We start from the raw sequence: 12143 nt of genomic DNA on the forward strand, positions 1-12143 counted from the left end.
GGGGCAACAAAAGGTTACAAGTGAAGTATGGAGTCATGATAAGGTCTTTCAAATTGTTTTTATACAGAGACTAAAAGTGAATTTTGATAAAATAATAAGGACAAAAACACATTTAAGTTTAATTTTATGAATCATGTTAGCGATTTAGCCATGCTAGTGATTAACGAGACTAACTGTCAACGAGAATTAATTTTAAACATTTTACATTAACTTGAAAGATAATAAAAAAATTATAGAAATTAAAAGTAAATTTTGATAGTTTTAAGTTGAGGAAATATATATATTTAACCCAAAATTCATCATATATTAATTTTTTTTTCTGTCCCCTTAAACACGCTTGAAGAAGCGGTTAAAAAAAAAACAAAAAATATCTAAGGATGCCATGTTGAGGTGGTTGACGAAAGAGCTAAGCTAAGCTTACTGTACACTAAGCAGTTGGGAAACATGTGGTAACTTGGTTTCTTCTCTGGAATCCCATTCATTCCCATTCCAAAGGGGGAGTCATGGCAACGTTGTTGAGAAAGCTGTGCGAGACGGCGTCCTTGAAACGATCCTCTTCCAATTCAAGCACAAACACTTCATCATCGTCACCTCTGGGCGCGTTCGACCCTCTCCCTGCCGACATACTCGCACAAATCGTTCTTCTATTGGGCCCCAAACACGCGGCAATACTCTGCGTCGTTTGCAAGTCGTGGCGAAGCCTCGTCTCCAACAACGCCTTCTGGATCCAGTTCCTCCAAACCCACCACCCTCACGCCTCGCTCTTCGCCGAAACCACTTTGAGCTCCGGCTATCCTCTTCCGTATGTTTTCTTGTTCACCTCACCATTGTAAAATATTAACTATCCCTTCCTTCTTCGCTTCAACTTCACCCAACCTTAATGATTTAATAAAATTGCATTTGCATTGCATTGCAGCATCTTGGTTGCTCACAACTTGCCACGTGTTTCGTTCCAGCACGTTTATGCCCAACGCGAACGACTCCCCGCTTCCGTTATCATCGACGGTTAGTTTTTAGTTTAGTTTAGGTTTGCCGTTCGCTTCCTTTCAGAGTTGTTGTCGTTTTTTTTCATATGTTCTTCTGTAGGTGGCTCTGGCTACTGCAAGTTCGGTTGGAGCAAAGACGCTGCTCCTTCAGGGCGATTCGCGACCTTTCTGGTAAGGCCATCGTATCTGATTCGAGCAAAGGTTTGAAATTGATTTGTTTTGGGTCTTGATTGGGGATTTGATTTGCAGGAATTTGGTAACGTGGAGACGCCAATGTATTCTAGACTCCGGCACTTTTTTACTACTATCTATAGCAGGTGTGAGCTTTTCTTCTTGTTGGTGGAATGAAACATTTTACCATTGTTGATGATCATTTAAACCCAAGTGTATATGAATGATTATCAAATTGTGCAAAGTGGAATTGTTTTTTGTTGATTTCTTAATTCTGTGCTCAATAGTGGGAATATGTTGGTTGTATTCTCTGCAGGATGCAGGTGAAGCCAAGTTCTCAACCTGCTGTCGTCTCTATACCAATATGCCATTATGATGGTTGGTTAAATTTATGCTTTTACTGCAGTTGTTCAAATGAGGAGGGAAAAGAAAAGAGGATGCTGAGAAATTAAGCATAATGTATTGTTGTTTGATACTTCAACGTTCTGAAACTAGTTAAGCATAATATATAGGTTTTTATCTAGTGAGATACGACAGGAGTTAATCATGGTCATACAACCATGAATAGATGGTCAAGATTGAATTTCATCTTAACCATTTTGGTTGTGTGGTTAAAATTGTCTTCTTTCACACTCACACCCATTACCTATATGATTCTCTAGCTGTCCTAATAGTCTATTTCCTCATTGCAGATACTGAATCTGCCAAAGCATCAAGACAGCAGCTTAAAGAAGCAATCTATAGTGCCCTGTTTGACATGAATGTTCCTGCTGTTTGTGCTCTTAATCAGGTAAACTATTTTTTTTAATGGAACAAAAAATAATCAGTTCTAGTTACCATTTTTCATATGCTGAATAAGATTTATTGATTCCGAGTGTTAGACTTGGAGTATCCATTTTCTTCCCCTATTAACTTAGTTATTACAAGAGACATACGTGGTTTTAGGTACTTGCACCCATTTAATGAGTAAAGTTCAATAATTCACTTCCTTTTGTTTCAATATTTATAACCTCTTTCAAGTGCTTATATGGAATTTGGAGGATCATCTTTATATTTCCATCACTTTCAATTAAGAGAATATATGTATCCTTCCTCTTCATCTACTGTAGGAAAAAAAATGTACGTTACTTATCCATGTTTTCTACATTGTCAATTGAATTTATGATGGTCAACCAAACTCTTTATTCCCACATGTTCATGTAGGTAACATTTGGCATGTGCAAACTGTAAAAAACTGATTGTTCTATTCTAATCTCCTGGTTCCACCCTCTTGATTGGAATCAAATTGTACCACCTTTCCCATCATATCCTGTTCTGTTTTTTAAGATACACATAAACACATAATATAACTTGTATATTGTGTTTTGTTCCATTTTAACACAGCTACCAAATGCTAATATAAATTCTAGATGCTTGTCCTTTTCAAAGTGTTGATGGTATCATAATACTAATGTGGTCTAGATTCTAGAATACCCTCTCTTACAACTAGGATGTGATGTGTGAACTGTGATGTATTACATTTTTAATAGGGAATCTTTTAACTCATGCTTACATGTTCCTTCCCTTGAAATGTCGTCTTTAACACTGATTGTGAACATGATAAACAATTCTGGCATGGATTTGTGGTTGACAAGGTGTCTCTAATCAATTACAGTAGAGAATATAGCAAGGGGCCCTTATTTTAAAAGTGAGTTTGCTTTCTAAGATTCACAGGGAGATTTCCTTATGCTTTTTTTTTTCTGCTGACTGAAGATCTTAGATATGCTAGATAACTGATTTCTGGTAAATATATTTCATCAGAAATCTAGGTAAGTTGGTAGAAATATGAGTTATATTTAACCATTGAACTGGTGTTATCAAAGGTCTACCTCAGCAATGAGGCGAGAAGGTTTCTGAACTAATGCCTCAAATTTCCTTAGACACATTCTTGAGGCACAATGAAGTGTGAGGTGAGGGCCTAGTGATTATATAAGAAAGAAATGGAAACTTTTGATTCTTTATCTTTTGATTTTTATCATAAAATCTAGACAATAATACTCACAAGGCTAGCACTGGTGGTTCAATTGACTCTGTTCACTTGGTGAAAATGGATCAAGCTGATCTCTTTGTTGAAATTTACTTTCCTGACTGCTGGCAGCTGTTCTTTTATGTTTTTCCATGAATATAATTGTGTATCTCTTTTGCATAATCAAGCTTGGGCATTTGTATTCTTTCAATTATATTTTGTTGGTTAGTTTTGGTCTTGTTTTTACCATATTTACTTATTTATTTTCTATTTTCTAAATGCAGGGGACTTTAGCTCTGTATGCTGCAAAACAGACTTCTGGGATAGCTGTTAATATAGGTTTCCAAGTCACATCTGTAGTTCCAAGTATGCTCTAGAATGTTATTCTCATATCTTTCATAATTTAAGTGCAACAAATAAATTTCTTGCATGAAATACCTTGACAATCTCTGTCTTTGTTGAGTTCTGAGGTTCTCAATGCTTGAAAATTGCCAAGTGTGATCCATATATTGTTCCTTTGTCTAAAGAAAATGAGTCTACTGTCATTTTTTTCTATTGTTCCCCCAGTGTGAGTGTATCTGCATTTTTGTGTCAGTTTTCAATGGTAAAGTGATGCGAAAGGTTGGAGTGGAGGTTGTGGGGCTGGGAGCACTAAAACTAACAGGATTTCTTAGAGAGCAAATGCAACTAAACAACATAAGTTTTGAATCTTTGTACACTGTTCGCACACTGAAAGAGGTACTCTTATTCTCCTTTCCTGTTCTGGAATAGTCATGTTGACTTATGAGGTTTTACTTATATTTATTTATTGCTTCAGTGCTTTGACAGTGAACCCCTACATTGCTTATTAATTATAGTCAAGCTGAACATCTCTTAATCTTATTAGAGTTACAATATTTACTTTTTTCTAAGCTCTCTTAAGTTGACTTTGATTTCATATTTTCACATCTTTGACAATCCTAATTCATCAGAAAATAGAGAAATTTCTGATATCTTCTCTCTCTCCCTCTCACTCTCTTTTCCTCTCTTTTGCTCTCTTTGTTCAATGAGCAAACCTAGGGTTTGCTCCATTAAACAGTTAGCCCTTTTTTTACTCAAGTTATGTTGTAATTCATTTCATTGACGGTAATTCCATCTTGTTGATAGCCCTTTCTATGCACTATCAGATCCATTATAGGTTTCTAAATAGATAGTCATCTCCACTCGGAATATAACTAGGTGCACCTAGACTGTGTTATTTTTGCTACAATTAGAGGATTCTATTATAGGTTTCCCAAATCTATCTATCTATATATAAAACCATTCTCAATCATAAATCTAATTTATCTTCATTAATAAAGTCTCAAGCCATTAAATAAAAATTACTGCTCCTTTCAAATTTCACAATAAACACATGTTTGAACAAAATTCGTATCTCAATAATTTTTAAATTGATTATAAGTGAAGAATTGTTTTTGCAAGAAAATGATATTAGGCCAATAATTACAACAACAAAAAAGAAGTCTTATCCCCCTAATAACATAAATAATTATAAAAATATGTTACTATCATCATTATTCACTCACTAAAACAGATAATCATTGAATCACTGCCAGAACTACTCTGGAAATGCAATAGGTAATAGACAATGAATCTGAATATCATTATATATTCAACTAGGCTTCAAAATATTATTTGGAGAGGAAATGTCTAGAACTATGCTAATGGCTAATTTTTGCAATTTTTTGAGTAGTGGGCACACCATGGAAACTCAAATAGTAATTTAATTTAGGCAATGGGTAGCACCTGTTGCTCTGCAAGGCTAGTTCTCTAATTCTAGGAAATTATCCCAAAGCCATGGAGGTGGAAAAATAAATGAGTTAGACTCGAGCTTTCTCCAGAATCTTGAAATTATGCTTGGATGTAAGGCAATAGAAGCAACAATTGAAATCAAATGGAGGGGGAGAATAAGATAAGGCAGTGTTGGCCATTTTACTTTGAGGAACTAAATGCCATTAAGCATCCTTCTAAAGGCACAAAACCCAAACATCCACTCCCTCTTTAGTATGTTTCTAAGGAATTATATAAGTGGAAGGAAGACACAGAATTTAGACATTGAAGCCAATTCATTTGGTTTCTCTGTGAAGTCTTTTGATGATTATGGAAAAATGTTAGAGGTTTCAATCACTTTAACATAAAGAATATGGCTGTTTTTGGTTCTTGTCAGCCTTATGTGGATTGATAGTCACCCTCATGAAAGCTCTTTCTTTTGTACATGTGAGGGAGATGAAAGGAAAAATTTGTTAACTAACAAGAAATGCTATTCTCTGATATGTAATTCTTATTTTAATTCATAGTGAACATATGCATATTATACTTACGGAATTAACTCCGTAAAACTAGGGGCCTTATAATCAATTAAATTACAAAATATCTTTAGGAATCAAAAGCGAAAAGATTAGAACAAAAAAAGAAACTTCCTGAACTAACTCTTACTAGTTAGGGTAGGATGTGATATATGTGTAAGCTGACAACACTCAACTACTATGATATTGATGTTGGTCATTCCCAACTTATCTGCCTTCAGCCCTATACTTCTAAACATGGTTAGGCAGTCTTTCTGTTGGGATATCTACTACTTATCTTGTGGAAGGAGAGGTTAAATAAGTGGATTATGAGTATGCTTGGGGCAGTGTTGTTAAAAGACTGTTATGGCAGCACTATGGCAGAATGGTGGCGGTTTTGAGGGACGCCGTTACAGCTTACAGGTATGGTGTGGCTAATTTTCATGGCGAAAACGGCAGAAATATGGTTTTTTTGGTAGAAAAATGGGTTTTTTTTGCAAGTTTGGGCCAGCAACCCGACCCGGTCCAGACAACTCAACCCTAAATTTAAGGTTTTTTCCTCTCTTCTCCCCGCGATCTCACTCTCTCTTCTCTCTGCTGATCTCTCTCTCTCTCCACTGAGATCTCTTTCTCTTCTATTCTGCTGGGCTGCTTGGGTTTCTGTTTTGGGGAAAGGAAGAAACCCTTTTCTGTTTTTTTTTTAAAACCCACAATTATTATTTTTAAGGGTAGAAAGGTCATATACCCTTAATAAAACATATATTTCATCTTCCTCCACACTCTTTCTCTCTGCACGAAAGTTGAAACCTCAACGTAACACTTTCTCCCATCATCACTGACTCACCCACTCCGTTTTGCTGTTCAAATCAGTTTTTTCCGGCGTCTCCTTTGCTTTTTTGTTCACCGGAGAAATCAGCTTTCTGGCATCTATTTTGCTTTTCTGTATGAGCTCTATTTTACTATTCACTGATCATTCTTGCTTTCTGTTTTGCTATTAATCCTCTGTTTTGCTGTTCAAGCTTTGTTTAGCATTTTTTGTTTAATATAACATCCATGCTTAGTGTTTTTCTCTTTTACACTGTTACTTGGAATGATGATGATGTAATCTTGAGAATTTCTTGAGCATTTATATTAAATTTCTGTGACCTATAATATTTTTTATATATTTTATTATATCCGCCATAAATCTGCTATAACCTGCCATGGCAACCGCCATAACTTTATAGCAGTTTTTTTTATTTCTGCCAAGAGCTGTCATCTGTCATTGATAATATTGGCTTGAGGCCATAAAGTTGAAAACTCTTAGATTCTAAAGTCTCCTTCCATCATTCAATATTTAGCATTAACCTCTTTTTTCAAATCCTCAACAAAAACTATGTCATCTGCAAAAAGCATGCACTTAGAGATAATCTTTTGTATGTCACTTGGAATACTACTAAAACTAGATTAAACAAGTAAAAACTCAGAGAGCTTTGTGTGCATTCTCCTTCTTCATGTTGTGTGCTATATTGCTGTGTCTCTTTCTTGTTGCTGTGTAATCTAATTTTTGCTTTATGGCAACGAGTGGAAACAACAGGACTGTTGACAGTGTTACTAATGCTGGTTTAAGTGCTACTGGTGGTAGTGTTTAGAGTTGCTTTTTATTTTGGTAAAAAATTATGTAACTTTATAATTGAGTTGTGATTAAAGGGACCTTATGAATCTTGAGTTGAAGCTAAATAAACTATTTGGAGTGATTTAAGGGTTGACTCTTAGAGTCGTGTTACGATCCATCAATCCTACAATTCACAACCCCCCTTTCGCTCCAACCTTGAAACTTGATTTTGACAAACTTGGCAAGGCCATTGAGAAAGTAAGAATAAATTGTTTTTCCTCATTTAACTCTCCAAAACCAAAATCACCATGAACCCTTGGAAATTGTCTTGCTTCGCAACCAACATGATTGTTAAACAATTTAATTAAATAAATATTTAAAATTGGCATTTTTATTCTTTAAAAATATAATAAAAAATAACTTGTGGTCAAACAACCAATGGATTGGCTAGTGAAAATAGGTCAACAATTCATTAGCTTGAATCAAAATGTGACCTGGCCCATTTGGGCCGGCCTGATCCAAATGAACTTCTTTATGAGAAGGATTCAACAAAGGGAGCTCCCAAGCAATGTTGTCAAAATCGAGATCCTAGATAGGATTGGAAGAGGGTAAATCGTGTGATTGTAACAAAGATTGTAAGATCCTATCAAACATACAAAATTGTACTTAAACATACACATAAACAGAAAATAACATAGATAAAGAAAATAACCTTTAAATCACATAATTCAATGAAACATAAACTGTTCATAAACTTAAAATCTAATACAACATATAATTAGACAAATAAGAAATAACAAAAGAGCTCAGGCAAAAAATATTGCTGAATGCAGAGCCACAATGGCCAACAACAAGCAAGAACCACAAACAAAAGCACAAAACCAATATCAAAGAGAAGAGAGACCAAAAACCCAGGCAGCTGCACCTAGGTCACAGAAAATAGAAGATCAATACAAAGAGGATGAAGCTTGTTCTGAAGGGCAAAGTAGAGCTCACAGAAAACAAACATGGAGATAGCACAAACAGAGGTGGCAGAAATCGAGACCAAACTCGTGTGAACTGCAGTAGTGCAAAGGTAAAGATTGTTTCAAAATAGAGAAAAGATTAGAGAAAGCCCAACCCAAATACCTGCCCAGCAAATATATGATCAGATTGTCAATCTTGCCGACCTCAGATTCTGTTTCTGATTAAGATATCAGTGGGGGAGAAAGATCCCGGGACTCACAGGATCTTAGGATTAAGATTGGGATTTTGACAACATTGCTCCCAAGAGTTTTATTCTTTCCACACTTCGGAAGTTGATGGTGCTTTTTGAACAAATGCTTATTCTCTTATATAATTTTCTCTTTATCTGTTTTTCTATTCTCCTTTTTCTCTTTTTCAATGAAAGAAATGGTGAGAGTGATTGGTACCCTAGTTGCATTTTGTATTTCCTTTAAAATCATTTGCATTAAGTTGTCTGATATTTTGTTGGATGCATGGCAATAGAAGCTATGTTATGTTGCTGTAGACTATGAAGCTGAGCTATTGAAAGATACACAAGCATCATTTGAAGCTGTGGAAGGGTTGTTTACACTCTCAAAAGAGAGATTTCTAACAGGAGAGATTTTATTCCAGCCACGTCTTGCTGGGGTGTAAGTTTTTATACTTTTTGCCATATGGTACATCAGATTCTGTACACAACTATGCATATTTGCTTCAGAGATTATGTTTATGTCTACCATGATTCTGGTGTGATTCATAAATTAGCATGTCATATTATTACCATGATTGAAGGCTGATTAAAAAAAGTGCATGTCAATCATATGAAAATGAAATTAAAATTCCAATTTTCTCTTGATCTTTTGTTCTTCTAATACACTTCGTTACTTTTCATTTTCATTTGTATTTATGAGCTGTAAATTAGTTAATCATAATAAGAAACCAATTATTTTTAAATATACTTTTAAAAAACGAAAAATAGTAATAGAGGTTTAAGCCACTAATTTAATCCTTCATCTTACTCAAAGAAGAGTGAGAACATTTTTCTGGACAGACTAGTATTATTTAGTGTTATAAAATTTTCTTTGGTTTATACTTTTGTATCTTGACTTTATAGTATTATAAAGAACCTTAGATAAAGTTATTAAAAGAGATCTTTAGATTAATAATATTTCTAAAAATTTAGTTTTTGACCGATCTCAATAGCATCGTGTGATACATGTAGCCAACCTCACTCGGGGGATTTGGTTTGGTTGTTTTTGTTGTATACTTTTGTAACTTGGCTTGATAGGTGACTGGCACCTATTTTCATTTCAAATTTTTTTCCCAACTTCAGACCTTTTTCAATAATTAATTGTGTGCATTAGATATTGTTAGATTTAGATGATGGTTTGATGAACTATTGACTAGGAACATTTATATCTTCTTATCCTAACTGTGCTTCTCTTTTCCAAGTTTTGTGCATAAAAAAAAAAAAGTTGTGTATTTGAAAAAGGAAAAACGAATAAGTCCACCTATAAAATTGAAATGAAACATATGAGATTAAAAAGGAGTGGGAGTAAAACTATATACAACATGTGTTGGGGGTTGGTAAATGATTATCTACGGTGACCCCCCCCCCCCCCAGTTCTTATTTGCTTAAATTTTCTCTGAATTGTAACTTACACATATTTTGTACTTCATCGTATAGGCGAGCAATGGGTTTGCACCAGGCCATCGCTCTTTGTATGGATCATTGCTATTCTGCTGAATTAGCTGCTGACAATGATTGGTACAAGACTGTAGTCTTATCGGGGGGGACTGCTTGTTTACCTGGTTTAGCAGGTAAATATTTCTTCTTTTTTTGGCACTTTAATGTCTTTGGAACAGAGCAGAAAGATGGAACAACAATACAGAAAATACCTACCTGGTCATGGGCTATAATTAAGATTTCTAATTCTACCTTGGGTCATTCTGTTTCAGAAAGGTTAGAAAAAGAACTTCATTCGTTACTTCCTCCTTGTGTATCCAGTGGAATTAGAGTCATACCTCCTCCATTCGGTGTGGATACTGCATGGTTTGGTGGCAAGATTATTGGCAGTGTGAGTTATCCACTAACTGATAATAATTCAAAATTTGCTTGTGGCATAGGATGTCACTTTGTGTTAATTAAGTCCTAACACATTGAACCTTCTATAAAACTGAATTAACTTGACAGATTTCTTGATTTTCTTATAATGTCCCAGATTTATTATTGGTTACATAGAAGGCTGACTGTTTTCTGTTATGTACAGTTGAGCACCTTTCCTGGTCCCTGGTGTACCACGAAAAAGCAATTCCGTCAGAAGTCTAAACTTGACCGCATATGGTGATTACTTTAATATAAATTTTCTTTTCTCAATGATGTAAATTATTATATAACAGCTACTCTGTTCCATAATTTCCATCAGGGGGCAGCGTTTGTATACTAGTATTTTAGTAAATATCCAATATTTGTATACACAGCTACGATAATATTCTACCTTTGTACGCATCAAGTTTGTTTTGAATAAAAATGCTATACAGCTTTCAGTATGTCTTATTGTACCATGTGAAGAAATTGTTAATACAATTCAATTCACATGACGAGGGATTTTATTTATCAGAAATAATACTGATTTTGGAATGCATTCTATGGTCTTTTATTGCTGAGGTCTATGGACAGGTACATACCATTGTATTTTCAGAGACGGAGACCTTTCAATTTTATTTTGCCTTCATATTTTTTTGAGACAGTCAGAAGCAACTAAGTTGACCTACTGGAGAATTTTCACTTCGAATTTAATCATTAAAAATTTTCCTAAAATTAAGGATAAAGGTTGTCTTTTTTCTGTTTTTACTGAATTGATTTACACCCTGTTTTGACTAAGTCATTAATGCAACAATCCTTATTGCAGTCCATGATTTTAGAAAAGTTGTAGATTCCAATGGCAGAGGCACGTCAGATAACCAAGGCTTCGCTGTTACTATCAACATTTGCTTTGCATCAGCTACGGACTTCAAAGATCATATACACATCCATCACAATATTACATCCCCTAACACTACATTGCGTATACACCTCTCACAAGCATGTCGCCAAACACCTTACTAGCACCAATAGTGTCCTCCACAAAGGTAATGACATTGAAATGTTTCACAAAAAGGTTTGCAGCTGAATTGATGGAGGGCGTATTGGTTTCAATGGTTATTGATAGCACCCACAGCCCAGAGGAAGATATGGATCACAGGCTCAAGAGAAACATTAAATGTCCTCAAGGCCGGAACGATTTTATTTATTGAAATGCTGGTTGTTGTTAGTCACGTTTCTGTTTCATGGTTGTTAAGAGAATGCTGAGTTGTCATTTATTTAGTTGCTTTGTTATTCTGTTTGTTATCCAGTATCTGATTTTTCCATTTTGTTTGCTCATGTAAGCCTTTATATAGTGATGAAAGTAATGATTGATGGCAGTTAGCCAATTTCAAAAAAATTCTAACTTCTCTCTTTATTTCGGGAAATATTTTCTTGACCTTGAACTCAGGAAACTATTATTCCTATTTCATTCCTCTATCATCTTTGGTGCTTTCATTGCCTCTTTCTCATGGTTGATAACACTCGTTCCCAAACCCTAAACCGGCTTGAGGAGGTTGTTACCCTCCTTACTTAATCACAGACCACCTTCTCCATTACCCAGAGCTCTTTCCATTCCAAAGTTGACAACATTATCACCTGCCTCACTTCTTTTGAGCTTTCCCACCGTCCAATGATGTCCGCCATCGATCTCCGCAGACCCCCTCCCATCACCTGAAATTGGACATTCCACTTTTCGATGGTACTCATGCCACAGGCTAGATTTTTAAGATCTCCCAACTTTTTTATTATCATGGTACCTCGGAGGATGAACGCGTTCAGGTGGCGTCCTTCTACCTCGATGGTCCAACACTTAGTTGGTATCAATGGATGTACTGCAACGACCACATTTCTTCTTGGTCCAGTTTCCTTCAATCGTTGGAATTGCAATTTTCCCCTTCTTACTACAACGACCCTAAGGGTGCTCTATTTAAATCGAGGCAGCGTGGTACCG

The 12143-nt window shown here is 35.4% G+C and overlaps 1 protein-coding gene across 2 annotated transcripts; it reads left to right on the forward strand.

Annotated features, from left to right (window-relative positions):
* Positions 1-401: 401 nt before the first annotated feature.
* LOC113857967 (actin-related protein 8-like) lies at positions 402-11541 on the forward strand. 2 transcript variants are annotated; one of them, XM_027490329.1, is made up of 13 exons: positions 402-802; positions 917-1005; positions 1087-1157; positions 1236-1303; positions 1474-1535; positions 1850-1947; positions 3447-3528; positions 3758-3900; positions 8569-8714; positions 9752-9885; positions 10024-10142; positions 10335-10408; positions 10977-11541. In XM_027490329.1, the coding sequence occupies exons 1-13, from the start codon at positions 504-506 to the stop codon at positions 10981-10983; spliced, it is 1392 nt and encodes a 463-aa protein (XP_027346130.1). In that variant the 5' UTR covers positions 402-503; the 3' UTR covers positions 10984-11541. The 2 variants fall into 2 exon arrangements, with proteins under 2 accessions (XP_027346130.1, XP_027346131.1); XM_027490330.1 differs by lacking the exon at positions 10977-11541 and having other exon boundaries at positions 8572-8714; positions 10335-10703.
* The last annotated feature ends 602 nt before the right edge of the window (positions 11542-12143 follow it).

The sequence above is a fragment of the Abrus precatorius genome, unplaced genomic scaffold (assembly GCF_003935025.1).
Source record: "Abrus precatorius isolate BTA unplaced genomic scaffold, Abrus_2018 Scaffold2, whole genome shotgun sequence".
Taxonomy (NCBI): domain Eukaryota; kingdom Viridiplantae; phylum Streptophyta; class Magnoliopsida; order Fabales; family Fabaceae; genus Abrus; species Abrus precatorius.

What these genes read in the sequence shown, in the direction of transcription:
- LOC113857967 (XM_027490329.1), top strand. Translation starts at nt 504, where the DNA reads ATGGCAACGTTGTTGAGAAAGCTGTGCGAGACGGCGTCCTTGAAACGA. An exon ending in CAGCCACGTCTTGCTGGGGT is followed by an intron (nt 8,715 to 9,751) that starts GTAAGTTTTTAT and finishes TTCATCGTATAG; the next exon opens with GCGAGCAATGGGTTTGCACC. An exon ending in TTGTTTACCTGGTTTAGCAG is followed by an intron (nt 9,886 to 10,023) that starts GTAAATATTTCT and finishes ATTCTGTTTCAG; the next exon opens with AAAGGTTAGAAAAAGAACTT.